Source organism: Engraulis encrasicolus, chromosome 14 (genome assembly GCF_034702125.1).
Source record: "Engraulis encrasicolus isolate BLACKSEA-1 chromosome 14, IST_EnEncr_1.0, whole genome shotgun sequence".
NCBI classification, from domain to species: Eukaryota; Metazoa; Chordata; class Actinopteri; order Clupeiformes; family Engraulidae; genus Engraulis; species Engraulis encrasicolus.
The window spans coordinates 51,585,770-51,610,275 of record NC_085870.1 but is presented as its reverse complement, the minus strand read 5'-3'; the positions used below and the strand labels follow the sequence as shown (position 1 = coordinate 51,610,275).

General features: G+C 41.7%; 2 protein-coding genes across 2 annotated transcripts in view; both read right to left on the bottom strand.

The window, feature by feature from the left end:
* Positions 1-21,095: 21,095 nt before the first annotated feature.
* On the bottom strand, positions 21,096-24,200 carry LOC134463513 (plasma membrane calcium-transporting ATPase 2-like; the record flags this gene model as incomplete). Its single annotated transcript, XM_063216708.1, has 2 exons — positions 21,096-22,093; positions 24,168-24,200. Coding segments are annotated over 2 exons (366 nt in total), but the record flags the coding sequence as incomplete, so codon positions are not given.
* atp2b2 (ATPase plasma membrane Ca2+ transporting 2) overlaps positions 24,171-24,506 on the bottom strand; it is a 197,863-nt gene continuing 197,527 nt past the window's right edge. Inside the window, exon 25 of the mRNA XM_063216071.1 lies at positions 24,171-24,220. Coding sequence (XP_063072141.1) covers positions 24,213-24,220 — 8 coding nt within the window. The 3' untranslated portion in view covers positions 24,171-24,212. The remainder of the gene's footprint in view (positions 24,221-24,506) is intronic.

Genomic DNA, 24,506 nt, shown 5'->3' with positions numbered 1-24,506 from the left:
CACAGTGTTTTTCAGCAGTCGTTGTTGTTGTGTTTATTTTCTCCAAAGTCTTGCTAACAGCCACCAGCGTACCAAGAGCGAAGAGTTGGCCAACCCGAGAACAGCTTGCTTCAGATGCGTGAGGTATCCTTCGCAAAGTGATCTGGAGTTCGCTTGGCAAAGTGCCACAATATATACCCTAGGCAACTCCCCACACTATGACGTCTTGGGCCTTTTAAGGAAGTTTACAATGGAGGATTTCTGCCCTATGTTTAGCAGTAAAAAATATGCAACCCTAAGCAGTATCGCTTCCTCTCGAGTTAGGCCTTCGCTCCTGGTACGTGGCATACAAAGTCATGGTGACATTTGAACATTTGCACATATCGGCACTTTCTAAAAACATACAATCCACCAAAACTATACCAAACATGGACCGGCACCCATGCTGCCTTCTGCGTATTTGTGCCCAAGGCCGTTACAATATTTTGGCTGGGCCTGGGACAAAGTTACCTGAACGGGCCCCCTCACCCAATACATGTAATGTGGTGATGGCCCAGTTCTGCCCTCCTTTCTCCCAGGGCCTGGGGTAACTGTTCTCTTTGTCCCCTCTTGTCAGCTTCCCTGATCATACCTTTTGGACAGATTTACAGTGGTGGACTTCTGTGTAGGTGAAATACAATACATTCTGAGTGTGCATGAGTGTGCGCTCATGTCCTGTGTATATGTAGTTGCATATGGTCTTTGTGATCCTCTTTCCCTGTATTCCTACTACTTAACTATTACTCTATTAATGTTTTCTTGGACCCACAGGGGTCAATATACACTAATACTCCGGATTCTTTAATTGGTGGCGTTGTTTGAGGCTGAATAGAGTCATTCATATTTTCTCTCTGCCTCAGCTCTGAGTGCTCTGGAATGTTTGCTGTGAGCACCCAGTCCACAGCACTCAGCTACTTGTGTGACCTATGGCCTGCCTGAATCCACAAATAGAATTCTCCCTTAGGCCCTCTAAAGCCACCAAGTCATTTAACACACAGGCCTGCTCCTTATTTTATTATGTTTTTTGCCTTTGAGCATCACCTGAAATCTACCACAGTAATCAAGTGTAATCACCACCAGACTGCATCATTTCTCCAATGCTAGTGAGCAAGGTTATGGCACTTGTACTTACCTTGTCCAGAAAAACGAGAAGCATGAAGAACAGTGTTCTTTTATAATGGGAAAGGCAAGAGTTGCGCCTCTAAAACCAGTCACGATACCCAGACTGGAGCTCACTGCAGCAACTGTAGCGGCGAAGATGGACAGTATGATACGAGCTGAGCTGGATATCGACTTGGAGGAATCTGTATTCTGGACAGATAGTACCACAGTCCTTAGGTACATCCAGAACGAATCAGCAAGGTTCCGTACGTTTGTTGCAAACCGGATTACAACAATCAGAGAACGGTCCAAAGTAAGCCAATGGAGATATGTGGAATCCTTCAACAATCCAGCGGACCATGCCTCCAGAGGTTGCACAGTGGAAGCGTTCCTGAAGGCCAATACCTGGTTATCAGGGCCGGAATTCTTGCTGCGACCCGAGGACACATGGCCTACCTTTCCAGACAACTTCAATCAGTCTCTGGTGAAGGATCCTGAAGTGAAGGAAGCTGCAGTGTTCATCACGGTCATTAATAACGCAGAGGACGTAGTCCTAAAGTTCATCAATCATTATTCCGATTGGCATCGTCTGAAGCGAGCGGTTGCGTGGATGATCAAGCTGAAGAACACCTTGAAGCTTCTAAGTCAAAAACGAAAGGAATTTGCATCAAGTCATGGTCTTGCAAAGGGTAAGAATGTGGAAAGAAGGATGGCTGTACTGAAGACTTCTTTGAGTGTCAGTCCTCTGTCCTTGGATGACATCTTGGAGGCTGAGTCAGAGATTGTACGAATCAGCCAGCAGCGTGCATTCCCTAAAGAGATAGCTGCATTGGAAAAAGAGAAAATGGTCTCAAAGAGCAGCTCCCTCTACAGGTTGTCACCTGTCCTGCAGGACAACATCATGAGAGTGGGTGGCAGATTGAAGAGATCCAGTATGCCTGAAGAGTCAAAGTACCCGGCTATCTTGTCGAAGCATATGCACATTACAACGCTTATCCTAAGAGCAGTGCATAAGGAAGTCGCAATTACGTGCTGTCAAAACTGAGGGAGAAGTATTGGCTTCCTAGGCCTCACACCATCATTAGGAACATGCTATCTAAGTGTGTCATCTGTAAACGCCAGCACGGAACTGCAATCAGTCAGATTATGGCTGACCTTCCAAAAGACAGAGTCTTACCTGACGAGCCGCCATTTACTAATGTAGGTGTTGATTATTTTGGCCCATTCGAAATCAAGAGAGGCCGCACCACTTTAAAGAGATACGGAGTACTTTTTACGTGTCTTGCAGTAAGAGCAGTTCATCTCGAGGTTGCAAGTTCGCTTGATACAGACTCCTGTATTCATGCCCTACGAAGATTTGTTGCTAGAAGGGGTCAAGTCAAAGTGATCAGATCGGACAACGGCACAAACTTCATCGGTGCAGAATGTGAGCTGCGACAGGTAGTACAGGAGTTGAACAAAGAACAGATCGAAGCTGAAATGGCTCAAAGGAACATCAAGTGGATCTTCAACCCCCCAACAGGCTCCCATCATGGCGGGGCGTGGGAACGCCAGATAAGATCAGTGCGGAAGATTCTGAACTCTGTCGTGAGGGAGCAGACTTTGGATGAGGAGGGTCTGCAAACACTTATGTGCGAGGTTGAGGCCGTCATCAATAGCCGCCCTCTCACTAAAGTGTCGGATGATCCCAATGACTTGGAGGCAATTACCCCAAACCATCTTCTTTTGATGAAGACTAAACCTGTCATACCTCCAGGTATTTTCAATGCCAATGACACCTAATCCAGACGCAGATGGCGCCAAGTCCAGTATATGGCAGAGTTATTTTGGAAACGCTGGACCAAGGAGTATTTGCCAGACCTGCAGCAAAGGCAAAAGTGGCTGCAACCAAGGCGTAATGTTGCAGTTGGTGACATTGTGCTTCTGATTGATGATTCAGCTCCCAGAAGTTCCTGGATCATGGGTCGAGTCATCGAGACCATCCCGGACAGTGAGGGAATAGTTTGTCAAGTTCGACTGAAGACCAGCACGAAGCTTCTCCTGAGACCAGTCTCTAAGCTGTGTCTCCTACTGGAAGCTGATGTGTAGCATATTGTGTGCTGCATGGGACAGTGGTAAAGACTGTCTCCACTGGTGAGTTAAGTGCTAGTAACCTCTGACTCCACATCGTTCTAGTGTATGAAAATATATTGGACATTAATAGAGACTGAACTTTGAACATTCCTTTTTTGAAATATAATTAAAAGAGTTCCAGACAAGAAAAGAAGAAGAGGTTGGTTGTTTTCAACTGTTTATGTAAAATTATTTACTGCTATTTAATATTCAGGACTTATTTAGTTTTGTTTTATGGTAATTGTTTGTTAGTTACAAGACAATTAGGGGCCGGATATGTAAGTGCCAGAATTAATATAACAGTATTTGTGTTAGAAATGTGTATTACCACTAGTTGCCTCTAGGTGGCAATAGCGATTTGATATTCTGATCATTTCTGTGTTTGACGGTCATTCACATTAGGGACATTTAGGAGAGAAGACATGCGGTTTCTAGGTGATGGAGCTTTACCTTTTCTGACCGCAGTTTTAGGCTTTAGGAATTAGAAATATGAAGATAAGTAACTAGTCTATGTTAATAAGCATTTGAGATCGTTTTTGTACAGTTTTACTTTGCCTGTTTGAAGAAATAAATCTTTTAAGTTTGGAATCCTAAAACGCGAGTTTGGAATGTGACTTCACCCGACCGTGTGCCTCTACACCTCTTATTGCACTTTACCTGAAAATCTGCAAAACTTTACCTACCTACAACTTTACCTACCTTTACCTTTACCTACAAAACCTAAGTATTGTACCTCAAACACAATTTCGTTGCCTTTTTGACAATGACAATAAAATCTTGAATCTCTATTGCGGGTGTGAGCGGCTGCGAGTTCTGGCTCTAGTTCAAAGAGGTCGTCCAGTTGTTAATGTTGAGTTTGTGGCCAAATTAATTAACTACAGCTGTCGGTCAATTGTGGGGAATAATTAATGTCGGCTGTAAAAACAGCTGTTTTTGTGTCGGCTGTGTGACCTGTTCCACTCTCCAGCTCTGTGGATGAGGGCATTGCACTTTACCATGCTGCTCATATTGACGGTGGAAAATGGAAATGACTCCAACATGGCGTCCGTGGCCGTAGGCGACTACACATTTATCACATCACTGGTTCATCTCGTTTTGTACCGTCTTTTTCTTGCCACCTGCTAACTGCAGCAATCAGTTTACCTCATTGACACCCATAGAGCAGTGATTGCATACATATTTCAGGGATTTTCTTGCCAAAAAATGTCCCTAGTTTGTTATTCATCAGTTTGGCTTTGAATGGGCCTTTTCCGCATGACATCAGATACGTTCAGACACTGAACATTTCGATGCATTTGACATGGGTATAAGTTGCATCCGTTGGAGTAGACATATATATTTGGCGCCTCTGTTTTCTGCCTGAGACTGGTCGTACTGTATACACCTGCCTCTCTTCAAAAGAAAACTGCTGTTGCCGACAAGGACAGTTATAGTCAGAAGCTCAGTGTCATGAGGGCCACAATAGAGCATTTCTTCAAGACTTCACTTGAACTTCTCCACGCCTTCAAACCTGAAAAATGTGCAACCCCAGAGGCGTTTTCGTCCTGCCTTCTCCACATGGGAGGCGAATGTGTCAAGGACAAACTCGCTATCCTGGTGCTCTTTATCTGACTGAGTTGATTGTTAGGCCTGTCCCATCAAAGAAATCAAATTGGCCCACAATTACATGGCAGAACTGCCTGCAGTGGACAGACATTTTGTCTGTTTAAAATGCAATCAGGTTTTGAAGTTGAAAGCTATAGCATCATTTAAGGCTAGCTGACCCATAGTGACAGAACGGGAGCGTACCTATGTTCCCCGGTCTTTATTCTGACACTTAGTTCTTGTACTTAGTGTAGGTAGTTGTGCAGAACAGCGCAGTCTTGACAACTTTGACAGCCTTTTCTGGGTAGAATTCCATTGTCCTGCCAAGAATTCTCCACAGTGCGGTCATGTTTTCAAATGGCTCTGGAAGGGAAATTAACTCTGTTTGAACACTACCATCACTCGCCTGTCCAAATCCCCTGATGTCCACCAGTGAAGCGATGTCTGGCATCTTATGTAGCCATAAGGACGGTGGAGTGGCTGCCTTTATAATCAACATAGTCATGCCCGTCATTGGATGGAGCCTTGATATTAATACACTGTGTTCCAAATTATTATGCAAATTATATTTTTCTCAGATTTTCCTAAATAGTCGATGCAAACGACAGTCAGCATAATTTCCAAGTCATCAACTGTTATTTAATGAATTCAAATGTTATTGAACAAACCTCCCAATGATAACAATATTTTTTCAAAAATAAAAACTTAAAACGCACTGTTCCAAATGATTACGCACGACCGAGTTTCATAACATTTTACAGGTTGTTAATAACTGAAAATGCTCATTTTTTGAATTTGCAGCATTAGGAGGTCATAGTTAGTGAAATCAAAAGCTATTTCAATCAAAAATGTCTTAACAGGTCAAGTTACATTTTAACATAGGACCCCTTATTTGATAGCAGCTTCACAATTCTTGCATCCATTGACCTTGTGAGTTTTTGGACAGTTTCTGCTTGAATTTCTTTGCAGGATGTCAGAATAGCCTCCCAGAGCTGCTGTTTGGATGTGAACTGCCTCCCACCCTCATAGATCTTTTGCTTGAGGATGCTCCATTGTTTAGGGGTGGCCGAATAGAAGGTTTACGCATAACTGCAAGCTTCTGGAGGATCCTACACCTTGATGTTCGTGGGACTCCAGAGGCACCAGCAGCTTCAAATATCTGTTTGCTACTTTGTAATGGCATTTTAGCAGCTGCTCTCTTAATCCGATGTTTTTGTCTGGCAGAAACCTTCCTTGTTGTGCCTTAATCTGCACAAACCCGTGTGTGCTCTGAATCAGCCACAATTCTCTTAACAGTACGATGATCACGCTTAAGTTTTCGTGAAATATCTAAGGTTTTCATACCTTGTCCAAGGCATTGAACTATTTCACGCTTTTCGGCAGCAGAGAGATCTTTTTTCTTTCCCATATTGCTTGGAAATGGTCATCTGCTTAATAATGTGGAACGCCCTTCATAAGTAGTTTTTCCTTAATTGGGCTCACCTGGCAAACCAATTGGTCACAGGCGTCTGAGATTGATTTCAGTGATTTAAGAGCCCTGTGACACAATACCATCCATGAGTTTATTTGAAAAACAAGAAATGTAATCTTTATAACACTTAATTACAATTTGCGTAATAATTTGGAACACGGTGTATGCATGCCATCCAGGCTAGAGAACACAGTTAGGTATTTCCAAAGGCACTGGAAATTGCTACTGCTATTTCAGACCACTGGCTTGTTGTGGGGTCATGGCAGGTAATTGAGCTGCAGTGCTTTGCAGACTGCCAACACAATGCTGGACCCCCTGTTGAATTTCACCAGAAGCAAGAACTTGAAAAAATGAACAATTTAATAAATTGAATGGCTTATGAAGCCAACATAAACAAAAATAAGCTAAACAATCTTCTTTACAATGTTGGCTATTATGCTTTCTGTATTTCTTGTATGGGTTTAGGAATGCATCAACTTCATCCAGTCGTGAAACCGAGGTGCGCAGAAAAAAATACCGTGTTATGGCCCATGTAAGGGGGGCCTTGGCTGGAATCTACCGGTATCTGGGGGGCCTTGTCATGGTAAAGTTTGGGAACCCCTGCTATAGACGACAGCAAAAGTCAAAGTCGGCTTAAACTGGAAAGTAGAGAACAGAACAAGTGACAGCTCTTTTAAACAGACGTGAATACTATTCATTGGCCGAGAACCGATGCATTAGTGACGTAGAGGGGGAATCCCGATTCTCGCGACGCAATTGGATGTTGACGCAATAACCTGTCAAAATAGAGAGAGACTGATTGGTTAGAAGGAGATTGTTTGACAGCCAAGCAGTACGACATCCTGGTACAACGTGTGCAAGCTCCCATTGGTTTTGCTAGGCTCAATAGAGATGTATAGTTGTGTATCATCGGCATAGCTATGAAAATCGACATTGCTCTCTGATGATGAAGCCCAGAGGCATCATATAAGAGGAGAGGGCCCAGGCAACTTCCCTGAACAACTCCAAAAGGCACATCATACTTCTGAGACGTGTTCACTAATAGTAACAAACAATTGCCTTCCTATGATGTATGTTTTGAACCAGTCTAAGGGCCTCCACAGAGGGCAGTCATGGGTAAGCGGTTAGGGCGTCAAACTCGTATCCCAAAGGTTTCCGGTTCGACTCCCAACCCGCCACGTTGGTTGGGGGAGTAATTGACCAGTGCTCTCCCCCATCCTCCTCCATGACTGAGGTACCCGGAGCATGATACCGTCCCACCACACTGCTCCCTTGGGGCGCCATTGAGGGCTGACCCCTTACACGGGTGAGGCATAAATGAAGAGTTCAGATGCAAAACCCCCTAACTCCATTTCTGAAGACCTACACTTCTATATTTTTAGAGAACCCCGTTGTTGGTTTGGTTTACATTCATGTACTTGATAATACATATAAATAGTTCTATTACATAAATAAAATAAAAAATATGCAATTTTCATAGCTTTGTATTAAATAAAAATGAATTAAGATTATTTTCTGAAATGGCACTTAGGGGGTTTTGCATCTGAACTCTTCAAATGCAATTTCGTTGTGTGCAGTGTTCACTTGTCTGCTGTGTCACAATGACAATAGGAGTTGGAGTTTACCAGTTGGGCTTTCACTTCACTTCACATTGGCTCTGACAAAGTGCTGAGCACTGCTCTGCCAAAGTTCGATTCCATTGTTGTCAATACAACCCCGCACACCAACGCTTAGAGACGAGTTCTATTTTGTCGGAGCAGCCCATTGACTATCCATGCTATGTTCGTGTGAAATTGGGTTTGGGGGTCGGAATTGTGTCGGAAGCGAAAGAGCTCTGCAGTGCTGTCGCAGCCGATGTGCGGAGGCCCTAAGACATGGCCGGACAGTCCACCCCAAGGTTCTACCGTAGGTGGTTGATCAGTATGTTATGGTCTATGATGTCAAAGGCGGCACTGAGGTCGAGGAACATGAGTGCCAAAACTTTGTTTACAGCAGTGCTGAGCCTGAGGTCACTAATTATTTTGGTTAGAGCTGTTTCAGTGCTATGGTTAGCCCTAAAGCCTGATTGGAAATGTTCTAAGATATCATTTCTTGCTTACACTAACCATTTAGTAGCAATGGTGGCCATTTTGAAAAATGGATTTGTTTTTTCTTTTTGAGTGCCCTGGGCCTTCCAAAACAGTGGCTCTAAGTGAGCATTTCTCCCAAATTTCATACTTCTTTACTGAAGTGTACAACTATTTCACTAATCTGCTCCAGCAGCCATTGAGGGTCTCATTAATATTTTCCACCATTGTTTCACTCCACCACATCCTCAACAAGGAAGTTTGGAGGATCACCACAAGCGTTTGGATTAATATTGCACCACACTACCCCATGCAAAATTGACATAAAATACACTAACACTGCACATTCGGGCATATCCTGCAGCAAGCAGTACATATTACAGCCCTTAAAGCGATGGTTCGGAGTAGAATCACCCTAATGCCATTTGAACCGTGACACCCATCCACCTTTACACCCGAAGTGTTTTCTGCCGCAGACTTACATCAACAGAGTTGCCGTGTTATTCGATGTTTATTCCGGTTAGCTTGACTCAAGCGCATATGGATACTGGGCACCGTCTCCAAACTTTCCCCACAAAAATAACATGTCATTACACCAAACTTCTGCAGTAGCACAAATATGGTCTGTACTCACGAAACGAAGCATTTGGAAGTTTGGAAATAGTCCAGGAGTTTAGTATTATCAACACAAGCTGAATAGCTTCTCTGCTGCTAAAGCTGTGCCAACGTTACTTCCGTCATATGAGACAAGCCCGTAAAAGTCTTCAACAAACTTCCAGACGAGAGTGTTAAAAAAGTTTTCACTGAATTGTGATTAAGGCTTATATTTTCAAGGAAATACTTAAAAGATATTTCAAATCTTACCTACTATCAATTAGACAATGATTTTCGTTATCAATACTGATGCTGAATTCACTTTTCATTGTGCATATTATGAGCTTCGTTGAGGACTCTTACATGCTTGTCTTGGATGACGGAAGTAACGTTGGCGCAGCTTTAGCAGCAGAGAAGCTATTCGGCTTGTGTTGATAATAATAAACTCTTGGACTATTTCCAAACTTCCAAATGCTTCGTTTCGTGAGTACAGACCATATTTGTGCTACTGCAGAAGTTTGGTGTCATGACATGTTATTTTTGTGGGGAAAGTTTGGAGACGGTGCCCAGTATCCATATGTGCTTGAGTCAAGCTAACCGGAATAAACATCGAATAACACGGCAACTCTGTTGATGTAAGCCTGCGGCAGAAAACACTTCGGGTGTAAAGGTGGATGGGTGTCACGGTTCAAATGGCATTAGGGTGATTCTACTCCGAACCATCGCTTTAAGGAGTACTGGTGGTGCAGTGCAAGATTGCTCTGCACACAGTTCCCTTCTTTTCAACACTCCCCCATCATCCCTGGTAAGGGGTCTCAGGTTTTGGTCCCAGCAGAGACCATTGACCGTAAGTAATGTGACATGCAGGCCCTACCATATGGGCCATACCATGCGTTCACCAGCAGGAAGCTCCTTTTCCATTTTCAGCCCCTTGCAAATTCTACCAAAACAGCTGATGTTGACACTGCGTTACATTGAACTACATTCAGTCCGGATATATGTTGTGTTGAAAGAACTGACAATTGTTTGCCTTGATGTAGCCTAATGTAGTGATATGCTTATCTTGAGTGCACTAGACAAACTGACAGATCTTTTCACATTGACGCAGAAAAGTCATTTTTTTATATTGTATCTTCTTGTGACCCCTTCCTCAAATTAAATGATGAAAGAGATGACATTTGGTTAGATGTGATACTTCACTAACTAATTGTTCAGGTCCTAAGCACCTCACTGTGATCCAATGAAGTTGGCATTGCAGCAGATCTATCATGATGTGCACATGGAAACCCTCATTTCTGTAGAGATTATTCATTCTATATCTATAACTATAATCTATATCTAACCGTGCAATTTGTCTGCCTTATACTGTTTGTTTGTATAGGACTGTATTTGGTTACCTACTGTACGTATGTGGTTGAGTCATTATTAGGAAGTGTGGCTTGCATGCAACAAAGAATGTTTGTTACAGTTTGCTTGATTGTTTGTGTTCCAGTCGTGCGTGGAGAAAGTCCAGCTGGCCAAATACCCACTGCATAGAGGAGTCCCCCTGTCCTCTGGGCTTTCATCTGAAGCCATAGCCTCCCAAGATGCACTGCTCTGGTTATGGAAGGGTGCCTCCTTAGAAATGAACTCTACCATGTAAACTAAAGCAAAATGTGGAAACTGAACACATAAAAGAATTGTTTGTGAATCGTCTGAGATGCATGGGAAAGTTAGGCATGCCAAATTTTTGTGTGAGTGTAATACAGTTTCAGGAGAGAGAGAGAGAGAGATAGAGAGAGAGGGAGAGAGATGCCAGTAGTGATGAGAGAGAGAGAGAGAGGGAGAGAGAGAGAGAGAGAGAGAGGGAGAGAGTTGCAGTAAGGGGAGAGGGATGGCTATGTTACCAGTAGTGATGTCACTGTGGCTCTGTGTTGGACTCTCCTCCTGGCCCTCAGTGGTGGTCCTGGGGGGACCTGGGCAGCAGGCTGACCATGGCAGCAGGTCGGGACATCTGTTGACGTCAGTGTGGTATTTATCTACGCATGTAGAATCTCCTTGTAATTACCGTCACCTGGACAGGAGGAAGGAGGGCAGAGCAGCTATTACTGTGTAATATTTCATCGGCAAACAAAGCATTACGCACAATTATTATTATTATTATTATTATTAAGCATGATTAAGCCCATATTGATGGGAGACAGCCTACCGAACGGCTATACAGCCTGCAATTAGAAACATCAACAAACATGTTCTCGCGTTTCCTAATAAATCCATAAAAAACATCTATTCAAGAAAACATTTATGTACAGTACGACAATAAATCGTCTAGCTGCCCTATTTCTTTCCAATATTACTTTCCAGTCATTATTTAATTTGATTTTGATTGCAGGATTGTATTGTCTTAGAGACACTGAGTTTGCCAGGGCCAGTTCTATGGGCAGAGGTCCAACAGAAGACATTAAAATGCTAAAAAAAAAGGCAAGCCCACAGGTGAATAGCTAAAAACATACATTTCATGTGAATGTTCAATAACGTGAAAGGAAAGTAAAGGTCCGCATCACTGTTTGATGCTCCCAAAATTATTCAATTATATCAACATTTTGGGAGCATCAAAGGGTGTTGCGGACCTTTACTTTCCTTTCAGTTGTCTTATGTTTGGTCCAGCACCTGTGCTACGGATGTGCGCGCATTCTCTGACTTTTTGGAATGTTCAATAACGTGACCATGACCACAAAAGAATTCACTGCGGGATACAAAACTCGACAGTGGAAATGAGTAATGGGCAGTTAATGTGAACACTGAGCTACAATCACTTCAGCATCATTATATTAGAGCTGTAATCAGCTATTATATTATTAGGCCCGAGCTGAGGGTTGTTCAAGGGTCTGGGTTCGAGTCCTGGCACCCCAACTCCAACTCTACAGGGAGAGAGCATGACCTAGTGACACAGAAGTGGGCCACTGAGGTCAAGGAACATGTCGGGTAGAGAAGGAGGGACACCGGTCGCCTAAAAGTGATTGAGAAGGAGGGAAACGGTAGGCTGGTAAGCCACCCCCCTCCTACTTCCTCATTTGATTTTGTGCAGAGGATGACGTGTAAGGCAGCTGGCCGAGAAGGAGAGTAAACTGTCAAGAAACAGGATGGAGAAGGAGGGAGGTTGAACAAGAGGGAACTACACCAGCAGTACACCTAATCTATGCCATAGAATGCATATGACTTTAACACAAGATTAAGTGTGGGGTTAATGAGTTAAAGGACTAATTCCTGTGTGGATTGACATCATACATATGTGCGTAAGTAAACAATGTCAGGCTAGTCTCCACTGTGACTGGTAGATCATGATAGGTATAAAGGAGGAACTAAATGGGATACAAATGGCCTATTATTGATGTGGGGGACCCCTGCTGGCCACTTTCACCAATTACAGCTGAAGAACACTTATGAATGTTTTTTTCTTTTCTTTTCACAGTGTTACCTTATGGCTTTCAGTTACCATGTGAATGGAACCAACAATGGGGCATCTTCCACTCAGGTTTTTACACTTTGCCAATAGCTTCGTTTTTTTTTTAAGCAGGTAAGCTGCCCTTAAACTGTGAGCAGATTTGTATTGGTACTAATCGTTACAGTGCATGAATTAGTGTGATGTCTGCCACTGCTATTACTGTAGGTCTTTGGTGCTGAGATGTAGTGTGACTTCATTGGGAGAAGGAAGGAGAGTAGAGAGTAGAGTAGAGAACTCTCTACTACTTCCCTCTCCCAAGTGGGGTGGGGTAGGGTAGGGTGCGGCTATTTTAAAAACACTTCCATAAAAATGTAGCTGAATGAGATCCCTGAGACTCAGCTGGTAGAGAATATATACTTAAATGTCAAGCTCCTGGATATCTATTTGTTTACTTACTTATCCTGTGTGAAAATGCTAACGTCATCTAGATAGAAGGGGGAAATAGTGTAGGCTATAACAGAAACTCCATTTAAACAAGGAAGTGCTAAAACAAAATGGATTTCTTGCCATTGGTATGGGCAGGGTTTAGTGAGTGGGAGGAGGAGTAGAAGTGAGGAAAGGGGGGAGGAGGTAAGATGGGATGGAGGGATGGGGGGGTTGGGGGAGGTAGTGGTGGTGGTGTTGGGTCCCGCTCTTGGTTTCCCATGTCATTCCCACCACTGGGCTTCCCAAACAGGAACCGTAAGGTACCCTGATCCCATTAGAACAATTACCAAAGGCTTGCATTTTCCAGCCTGGCCTTCCAAGACCCCGAGGGCAGTGTAATTTCAAAATCAATCCCTTCCAAAAAAGCAACCAGTGTTGGGTGCTTTCTAAAGGAACTGTCAATTACCTCTACCTCTATCTTGGCTCAGAAAAAGGGAGGGTGGGGGGGTGGAGGGTTGTGTCTGATTCAACCGGGCCCCCAAATAAAGGGCCATTCTTTGGGTGAAAATCAGGCCCCGCGCATGGAGCAGAATTCATTGGGCATTAATCTCCGCGGGTGCGAGCGGTGGGAGCCCTGCTCAATATTCATTGGCCGTGCCAGCCACAGCGCAAGCATGCAAATCGGGCATTCCTGACGTAGAGCTTCGCTCTTGCTTTTATCTGTCCTCCTCTGCTCCCTCTCTCCCCTTCTCTCTATCTCTCTCTATCTCTCTCTCTCTCTCTCTCTCTCTCTCTCTCTCTCTCTCTCTCTCTCTCTCTCTCACACACACACACACACTCTTTATCTATCCCTCCCTCTTCTCTCACCCTTTATCTGTCCATCTCTCTCTCTCTCTCTCTCTCTCTCTCTCTCTCTCTCTCTCACACACACACTCACTCCTTCTCTCTGTACCTCTGCCACTTCAATTTGCAACCCAGACAAAATATGTTTAGCCATACTTTTTACCTCCCTCAACCCCTCTTTGCCTGTTTTGTTTTACTACTCTACTCAAAATGAGCATTAGCTATTCGCTCTATAAAGACTTTACTTTGGTCAGACTGTAGACTTACATGTATAAAAAAAGAATCACCAAATAATAAGAATCCTCCAGAATATGAATCATCTCCCTAACAATATATATATTTTTGTTTTTGTTTTTCACTTTTAACATTTTACTTTTAACTGGCGTTCCCTTCCATGTTCACATGTGTGTATTTGCTAGCACTCTCTGCATGAAACCCACCAACTGAACAGGAACTGAAATGAAGCGCCATGTAGGCAGTTTGCTCTAGTTCTGGGAGGCTCTTGCTGGGAGGCTGAACTTTCCCACACACCGCCACGGGGGAAAAAAACAGTTACAGCTGCGTTACACGGTTGCTAGCCGCAGTCCAAGAGGTCGCTTGGAGCGCCGGGCAGTGCGGCGGTCGAGGACCGGCCTTGCTTTGATATATGAGGGAAAGAAAGCCCCTCCTCACAGCTGTTCGGGACAACAGGAAGTCTTTAAGATTGGCCGCAACAAAAGAAGAGAAATGACCCTTAATTTCACACACACGCACATACATTCACACATTCTCACACATTCTCACACATTCTCACACACAAACACACACACACACACACACACACACACACACACACACACACACACACACACACACACACACACACACACACACACACACACACACACACACACACACACACACACACAGAGTTACTACAATTGTCTGCCCTTAGCCTTTGTCAAGCCATAGGAAGTAATAAGAAGCATTGCTTGTTAATTGTTACAACACTTTTTAGTGTGTGTGTGTGTGTGTGTGTATGTTGGAGGTTGAGCGGATAATAAACTTAAGTCAAGTAGGAGCATGACAATCTCTCTGTCTGCCAGACTAGTTACCTCCGCCAAGGAGGTTATGTTTTCAGTCGCGTTGGTTTGTTTGTTTGTCTGTCAGCAGGATAACTCAAAAAGTTAGGAACAGATTTTGATGAAATTTTGTGGAGTTGTTGGAAATGACGACGGGAACAAGTCATTACATTTTGGGGGTGATCCGGATCCTGATCGGGCAAATTTTGACATTCCAGCTTCTAACTCCACAAAACCAGGGCATTAAGACTTGGAATTTAAAAAAAGGCTGTAACCCCATGGCCTTGTAGCCAGGCCATGCCCTTCTAGTGACGTAAGACCTTCGGCGTTGCTTCTAGGCAGACCAAGAGCAATGTAAATATCGTTTCTAATCTCTGGAAGAATCTGGAACTCCACCCACTTTGTCGGAAACCAATCAACTTTGAGCAGCTCCAACGGCCCTGGGTAGAGGCATGTTCAAGGCAGTGACGTGGTTTAAGCAGAGACATTCTATTGGGACTAAGAACATTTTTGGTTTAAACTTCGGCACAGCCTTTTCTGGCCTCGACCAGTGGCAAGAGGTTTGTTCTCTCTTAGAGCTTCTGGTTACTTGATATTCTTTTATCCTTCTCCAGACAGTCTGATGCAGAACAGTCTGAAAAGTTTCACTTCTAGTTTCCAGACAATCAAAATAAACAAATAACAACCAATATTCCGATGTGATTAGATCTGCATTGTAATAATTTTCCTGAACATTTCTATTATTATGGTTATCATTTATAATATCTATATGCCCTACCTGCTACCTCATAGACTATTGTTGCACTTGCGATTTGGCTGGTGCTGGATCTGTGCCTACCCGTATGCTCTCATGTTCTTGTTTACAATCTACATTGTACAGTATACTGCATATGTATTATGTTTCCTATTTTAGGCCTTGTTGGTTTAGTTGTTTATTGAGTTGTGAAAGATGGTGCACAGAATAAAAATAAAAATAAAACAGTCTGGCAGCGCTCATGTCAGGTGGGCCTTGGTTGGAATTTACAGGGGGGCCTTGTCATGATAAAGATTGGGAACCCCTGCTCTACACCTGGTAGCAGACTTTTACCCCAGAATATACACTTGTCCCTTAGACTTCATTTCTTACATTCCATAGGTACTGAGGAGACTTTCATTGTTGATTATATGCACCTCTGATCTGCAATCACACAAATACCCCTGACACAGTTTGAAGCTCAAGATGGTTGATGTGCTTCTGAGCACATTTATGATTTCTTACTGCCCTCTGCTGGTCTTCACAAGGAATAGCATGCCTCCTGTATGTATGAAGACCACCACCACCACTTGACATCAGAATTCAAGGATTTGAGTGGACGTTTCCCTCCAGTGAACATTGACTAAAACAAATGATTACATCATCAAAGTATAAGTTTGTGAAATGGGAGACTAAAGTGTCACAGCTTCAAACCCAGAAATTATACCTTTAAGCAGAAGTGTCAAAAGTAAAAGTAGGATTAAGAAGAAACAATGTTTCCTTTCAACATAGGAAACTTCTCTGAGTAACCATTTAGACATGTGTAGTCTACTTGCCTTATGTTCAACGGACTCTGCACTGGTTGGACCAAGCGTGTGGTGGGTTATTTTGAATATTTTTCAGTTAGAACACAGTCCATCTCATTACGTACAGTACAATGGAGTAGATGGTGTAACAGCTATGTAATGGCATGTGCTAGTGTTGTAGCTAGTGTTGTACTTACACCATGAATTTACTTTTACTTCAGGCACTGCTGCCTTCAAGACAATCACTCAGCCAGACACTTTTCAAACAGGCCCAGCAGGATTACAGCAAGGACGACACAGATTTAGGAATTACAATCCTCCAAACAGGACTTTTCCAGCCCTTCACTAAATCGGCATTAATTAAATGTTTTTTTGGGGGGTTTTTTTTGTATTTGTAGGCCTACCAACGGTGAATACAAGTGATTTCCACAGTGTACGATTCAGTGAGTGACTGAAGCTGTTCATTGAATTACAAATGATGACATTTTAAGTTGTCAACCACAGTACTGCAGATGGCACTCTCTCAGAGGTTTCTTGTATTAGTATTTCAAAAATAGATTAGCTAAAGAAGGGCCTTTCCAGGCATTTGGGTGAGCCGGTTGATCATAATAAGCACTAATGAAGGTTACACGTACACGTACCCAGATATTTTTTTTTTTTTTAAATGTGTAAAAACGATATGTGGATAAAAAGTAAAACTCCATTGCGACAGGTGTTCCTTTTGCTCTCTAAATGGGATTTTTTTTTTTTATAGTTTTGAAATTCTAAAACTCGTGTAAAATACGTGTAAAACTAGAGGTCAAAACCAATACGTCCACATACTGTACGTCTAAACAGCTTCACAAGATGTGCACTACCACCATCTACAGCGCAAAGTGGACTCCATTGATTCTCAACCGTAAGACTCCAAAGGTCTCCTAACTAAAGGTCTCCTGAAGGGGCGTTCACCTGACATCACATGGATCCCGGAAAAGTGCAAGCCTGAAGTATCTTCCTCTTATCTACCCTCTTTGATTTAGTCCTGCACTGGTAGCACCAGATTGATACTTTGAGTTAGAGAATTGAAACTGTGAGTTAAAGACGTTAAAGTTGATGAACACATGAGAGAGCGAAATGTGGTTTAAAAAGCCTTCAGAGTATATCAAAGTATATCACGTGATGTCAATACCAAAAGAAAAGAGTTATTGCATCTCTACACATCAACACTTGTCGCTTGATCACAAGGACCAAATTACATTCAGTATCGAGGTTGACTAATTTGTCACTGTGTCAAAACATAGCTGCAAACAAAAAAAACTTATATTGGTTTCAATATATACTGTAATGTAGAGTTATGACATCCTAGAATTAATACATGTGATGCATGTATAGTCAGTGCGTTTTCTGTCTCTTAAAACACGCACACACACACACACACACACACACACACACACACACACACACACACACACACACACACACACACACACACACACACACACACACACACACACACACACACACACACACACACACACGTCAATAAAGCAATGCTTAAGCACTAGCTGCATCTCCAAAATGAACAGTAAAGACAATGGATATCATCATCTTTTACTGGTTTTCTTGTGTTAGTGGACACACACGCACGCACACACACACACACACACACACACACACACACACACACACACACACACACACACACACACACACACACACACACACACACACACACACACACACACACACACACACACACACACACACACACACACACACACACAGCACCTGGGCCCAGCAAAGGCAAACATCACAGACAGCACACTGGTCATGGGACACCATTCAGGTTCATGCTGCTCGGGGAATTTATTTAGTGTTTTTGTTTGTTTTTTTTCCACTTGCGCTCCTGTCTGGAGTTGTGTTTATGGACAGAGGGCCTGCAAGAGTCACAGTTCATTGCTTTGTCTTGTCGTCAAGCTAAAAAAAAATCATGTACATCACATTTGTTTTTTTTACTGAATTATTTTCTTTTTTTTTTTAGACCACAAACATTCCAGCAACACACTCTAGGGGTTTAGGTTTGGTAACAATCAGAAAGCATGACTTTTTGCATAGTATTAAATGAACAAAGACATTGAGTTCTTTATTTACAATTATTGTAGAGATAAAAAATTCATAAAAACAAGATGGATGAACACTTATCATTTACCCATAAATTGCTAGAGTGCCAAACACGTGTTGGCGCATATATATAAATAGTTATATATATATAACTATATATATATATGTATATAGTTTCACAAAATGCATGCTGCTAAGTACAGTACATAGAAGCAGATTGATGTATTGCAAGAAATATTATTCATATCATTGTTATTATTATTTATTCATATTAGGATGTCTCAACATTGGCTGGGCACTGGGCAGAGCAGAGAGACACTTGAGTAGTAGCAATGAGACTGGGCGCTCCATAAGGACTCCTAGTGTAAGTACTATGACATACAGTAAGTGTCCATTCCTGTCCACGCAAAACCTGTCTGGAGACCTCGTCTTCCAACGATACTGGACTCCATCAAAATGTGTTAAAAAAATAAATAAAGATTACTGTGTACTGCGTTATCACTGGAATTTTTTGTTTTGTTGGTGATGGGTCTAAAATATGTTCTGCTAATGTCGGCTGATGAGTGTTAGAGCGTCTTGAAGCAAAGTTTTGAAAGCAACTCTGGTGATGTTTGTGTTGTACATTTGTCAATAGATCAGTTTATTTTTAGTTTGGATCCCCGGGATGAAAAGCAAAAAAGAAAGAAAGAAAGAAAATAAAACTTCTGTGCTAAAACGAGGAATGTATTAAAATGGTCCATTTGTTTAGAGTCTCTGCCTGAGCTCACAGTTAAAGCTTGTTCACCCTTTTGCACAATGACAACATCTGAGTAAAAGAAAGCCAAAAGCAAAAGGAAGCGGAGAAAACAGGCAAAGTAAAAGTAGCAGGTTGAGCAGAGATCTCTGGTATAAAAAAAAGCCTACTGGTACAAAGGTGAATGGGGTTCATTGCATATTGAACATTTAGTATCATGCTTTTCCCATGGCTCTAAGAGTAGTGAGGATAATGGGTTACACTTTACTTGACGCCGGTGTCATTTGTATGACGTAACAGTGTCATCATAATAGTGTCAAAACAGTGTCATGACATAGTCATGGACGAGTCATAAATATTATGTCAATGTCATAAACGTTTTATGGTCATGAAAAGTTGACATTCTTTGGGTTGTCTTTACTATACTTGAATGTCACTTAATGACAATGTCATGAAATGTTTATGACATTCACATGATCACAATGTTTATGACACATGAATGCCTGTGTTATGACACTGTTAAGTCATACGTATGATGCCGGCGTGACGTGTTACCGGATAATGAAAGGACCAAGGAGACAGTGTTATTAACGAACAGCTGACTCACTGCATCCTCCTCAGGTGTGTGTGTGTGTGTTAGTTTATGTGAGCTCTGACGTGTGTGTGTGTGTGTGTGTGTGTGTGTGTGTGTGTGTGTGTGTGTGTGTGTGTGTGTGTGTGTGTGTGTGTCTCCAAAAGTGGATCTGCTGTGTGCGTGTGTTCCCTCCTCGCTATTACCACAATAAATATTTTCACAACTAGCGAAAATGCTGGAGTATATTTTGTGAACGGCAGGAAGACAAGCTTGTTTTTTTTCAACACAGAAGCACGTCTACATTTACACCACACAAGTCATTCATATCAGGGTAGTGCAGAAAAAAAGTTTCATGTGTGTCCAATATATAGAAATATACATATATATTTCTATATATATTTCTTATATATATATATATTTCTTAGAAATGAGTCAAAACCAACATTCCATTCTGTTATTTTTTTCAGTTTAAAACATGATCAGCTCTTAAGCTGGGCTCTTTCTTTAAAAGAAAAATAAAATGAAAAAAAGTTTTAAAAAAGAATCAGCACAATATATCACAAGATTTTCAACAATGTTTTGATTTCCATACAGAAAAGCCAAATATAACTTAGTTTCCATTTTTCTCTAACATAAAAAACATTGCATCTTTTGAAGGGTCACACAGAACTGAAAACATTTGTTTGGAAAAACAAGCAGTAGTGGAGTAGATAGTTCAACCTGAATGGCCGTCCTGTTCTGAGGTTCACCTCGAGTTCATTCAAGCTTTAACAAAACAAATAATTCATAATTGAAAAACAAACAGCTTCTTCTTAAGATCTGTAGGTGGAAACGGCGGGAAAATTCTCAGAGTAGAGTTGACCATGACAATCATGTTATATTAAAGATGCCACATGAATTATCATATAATAATTATATGTCCCACTATATTTTGGTTTCTTTTGTGTTTGTTATCCTCTAAAAATATCTACAATATCTGACAAAAGAAAGCAGGCAAGTCCAGCACACGATTTTTTTTTGTAATAAAACACCTACGGTCTGATAATATTATTATTATAACAGGAGCACTCAACATCTGCAGCTGTGAGGACTAGGTCTGCTGTGTGGATCTGAAACCCCTACAAAGAAACCAGGACGCATCTATGGGTTTTTGTAAACAATTTACATTCTCTTCAGGACATAAATAAGTTAAATTACTTTAGAGCCATTTAAGCAGAAACAAGGCAACATGCCAACAAACAAAGATAAACTCTGTGTGTATATATATGTATGTATATATATATATATATATATATATATATATATATATATATATATATATATATATAATATTAAGTTATATTATACATATATGTATATATGTATGTTTTATACACATATGTATATATGTATTTATGTATGTATATATATAGATATATAGATTTATATATCATATTTCAATAAATGCTATATTCATGGGTTCTTCTTTTCCAACAGGTGCAAATCTACTGTGCAAGTTGAGCCCTGCAACCTTGATACACTTTTATTTCATGAAATAAATCTATACAGTTAGGTACATGCCACACAAAAAACTCACAGACCAGTGAATCGGATAATCTGTCTTAAAATAGCAGTCCACGGCACTTCCCACCAAATCAAAAATCATAAAGAGTTCAAATAAAATTTTCAACAGTTTTTTAAATAAAAACTTGGGTAATGTACATTCATGCAGGAGGAATTATATTAGTCGAAGTCAACTGGCTTTTTAAAATATTATTGTTTACAGTCACTGTGTTTGCCAGCGAAACAAAAACGAAAAAAATAAGTGGTCAGTTTTTGATTCTGATAATGTTCAAGTTCTGTAACTGCTGCGTCTCCTCAACACAGCCACCAAGAAAGACAGGAAAAAAACGCAACAAAAAAAGGAAAAAAAGATGAAATAATGTTTGAAATCACTTGTTCAGCCTGCAGCACAGTTGCAGGTGCCTCGCACGAGTCGTGGTGGCTTTTGCCTTGTTATGCTTGACCTCTTATAGTTCATTATTATTATTTTTCTCCCATAATGAATCTTTTATAAGTTGTGTGTGTATGTGTGTGAATGTGTGTTTCCCAGGAGATGGAGGGGAAGGAATGGGCTAAAGGGATGTTTCCAAACTATGGAGCGGACTTCCCGGGCTGGATGAGGCTGCTGATCTACTGGTGTCGGTGGTGAGGTTGATGCCGCTGTCGATGGCGTTGTTGTTCTTATTGGGCGAGGACGGTTGGCTGCTGGCCTGGTGCAGGTTCTTGTGCGCCTCCTCGCCGTGGTGATGGTGGTGGTGGTCGGAGTCGTCTATAAGCGGGAGGTGGGGGGTGGAGTCCTCTATCCTAAACTCGGGATGCGTCATGAAGTTGTGGATGGAGGTTCGGGATTCGGGTTTTTCCAAGCCTTCGTAGAGGGAGCTACGAAAAGCGTTCACGACACGGATCTGTGTGTTTGGATGGAGCAAAGACAAGATGATTAGTCAACAGAGCGTTGATATCGGCTTTCAACATGGTGAGGACCAATACATTGTCTGAGAGAGTGAGAGAAAGAGAGTGAGAGTGAGAGAGAGAGAGAGAGAGAGAGAGAGAGAGAGAGAGTGAGAGAGAGAGAGAGAGAGAGAGAGAGAGAGAGAGAATAGTAAAGAATCACGGTTCACAGTTCTGCGGTCATGTAGGTTAATAGTGAAGGTGTAAGGTAAAAGAGGGCATTCATTCATAGCTCAACAGTTCACGTGCACTGAAACACGGTGGGAACTGCAGTCAGTAAACAAAGAACAGAAGAGAATAAAATGAGACCATATTCAAAAAAGGAAAACTGAAACTTTTCAAAAGCCACACAAGAAAAAAAAACACACAGTGATGCTGTTAAGAACAGTATATGCTATAGTCCAGTACCACGTATACCTAGAGACAAGCCACGTTAATTAAGGAAAATATTCACATGCAAGTAGAAGTCTTGTGGTAAAATTGTTGAGAGGAAGAGTGGAGAGTCAGATCCAGGAGGAGGTTAAAGGGAGAGGGTGAGGGTGGGAAAAGAAAAAAAACAAAACTGTCCACAAAGACTCCCGATATGAGTACACAGGCATGGGTGAGGGAAGGAAACGCAATGGTTGGGTCTTTTGAAGGAAATGTAACAAACAAGGTTGATGCTCATACAAAACATATGGCGTCACAAGACATGAAAGCAGACCACAGTAGTACTCAACCAAATGACACTGAACATGCAGCTTCAAAGACGACCAGACTATGTTGGTACACTGAAACAAGAACAAAAATACAGGTACACAGACGGCTGAAGAAAAAAGTAAGGGTTAAAAGAAGCACACCCACACAAAGACACACATACACACAAGACTTGATGAGAACAGATGAGGATTCTGTTCTTTCAACAATTCCATGCATATCTGTGTAAACACTCAAGTATAGGCCCAACTTTTGACAATCTCATAAGTAGTCCCCTACAAAGAAACAAACAGCTTTAATTGAATGCAAACTATGTCAATAAAACATATCCTTCTTTCAACAAAGTAATTGCCTTTCACCATTCATCAACAGTGGAAATCCCAGCTACAGACGGTTAAAACTTTTTTTTTGGTGTATCTTAATGACTCCCTTTAACTCTTAAAGAGCATGACTGCTATGTTTAAAAATAAAGAATCTGCTTATTCCAGTAAACAATTTGACACCACACCATGGTTCAGCATTAAAGGTACTAGGTCATTACACTTACGCCTATTCAACACACACCTAATTTTCACATGATAATGCTATTTCTGAATAAACACTGTATGTGTTGGTTAAGATATTAAGAAAAAGAGGATTAGCAAAAGCCAACACTATCTCTAAAAGCAGATTTATTTTACTCATGCAAAAATATCTACTAACCACATCATAATCCACTGCCAGAAAACAGACAAAAATGACACGCCTCTGTGTTTTCTGACAAGGACAACACATTGTGCCGCAAGATAGATTTTGTGCCACAAGGCTCTCACGCTACAAAAACAAAGACACAAAAAAGCTACTCTGAATGAGTGATGGGGGACAATGATATCGAGACAGACACCACATGAACGGGCGGCAGGCTAGCCTGAGCAACAGTTAAGTTCCAAAACAAAAACGGGGCCAAAAGAGAGCCAAGCCACGAGACGAAAAAAGAGCGCTACATAGGCCGCACATGCGGGGCCCCTCTGCTACTGACGACATGTAAGACAGGACTATGAGGTGAAGAGACTCTGTGCTCTTTGCACACCTGTCCCCGCTAGATAGAGGGGAGGAAAAAGCAAAGACATGTCAACAATAAAAGATCTAGTATCTTTCGAAAGATCAACCCATCAACCCACACACTGAGAAGGATAAAAGACCACTACTCATCTCACACAAACCTGACGGCTCATACTTGAATGTTTACCCAGCCTAGTTGAATTGGTTTTTCGGAAACAAAAATAATATAAATATTTTTTTTTTACAGAATTAATTTACACCAAGTTGACTTTGTCAGACAATGGAGGGACTCACAACCTGAAATTCACTCCTTAGGACGTGGCCAGTACGCCATGGCTCCTAGCACTCTGAGAAAGACAAACACATGGGACATTGAGACAGCGCTCTCCAGAGCAAGCCACAGAAGATGAATTCAGAAAAACAAACATGGAAATCGGAAAAAGGAAAATACTGCAGAAAGAGACAAGAAGCAAAAGAAGAAGATAAGCAGACTCAAAGATGCCCCCATACGATGTATCTAGCAGACGTCACAGGACTTTATTTTTTGCTATGAGGCTAATAAAGGAATGAACTAAGTTAGCTACTAAGTTAGAAATAACTGGTTATCCATTACACATTGCATCTGTGGCTACA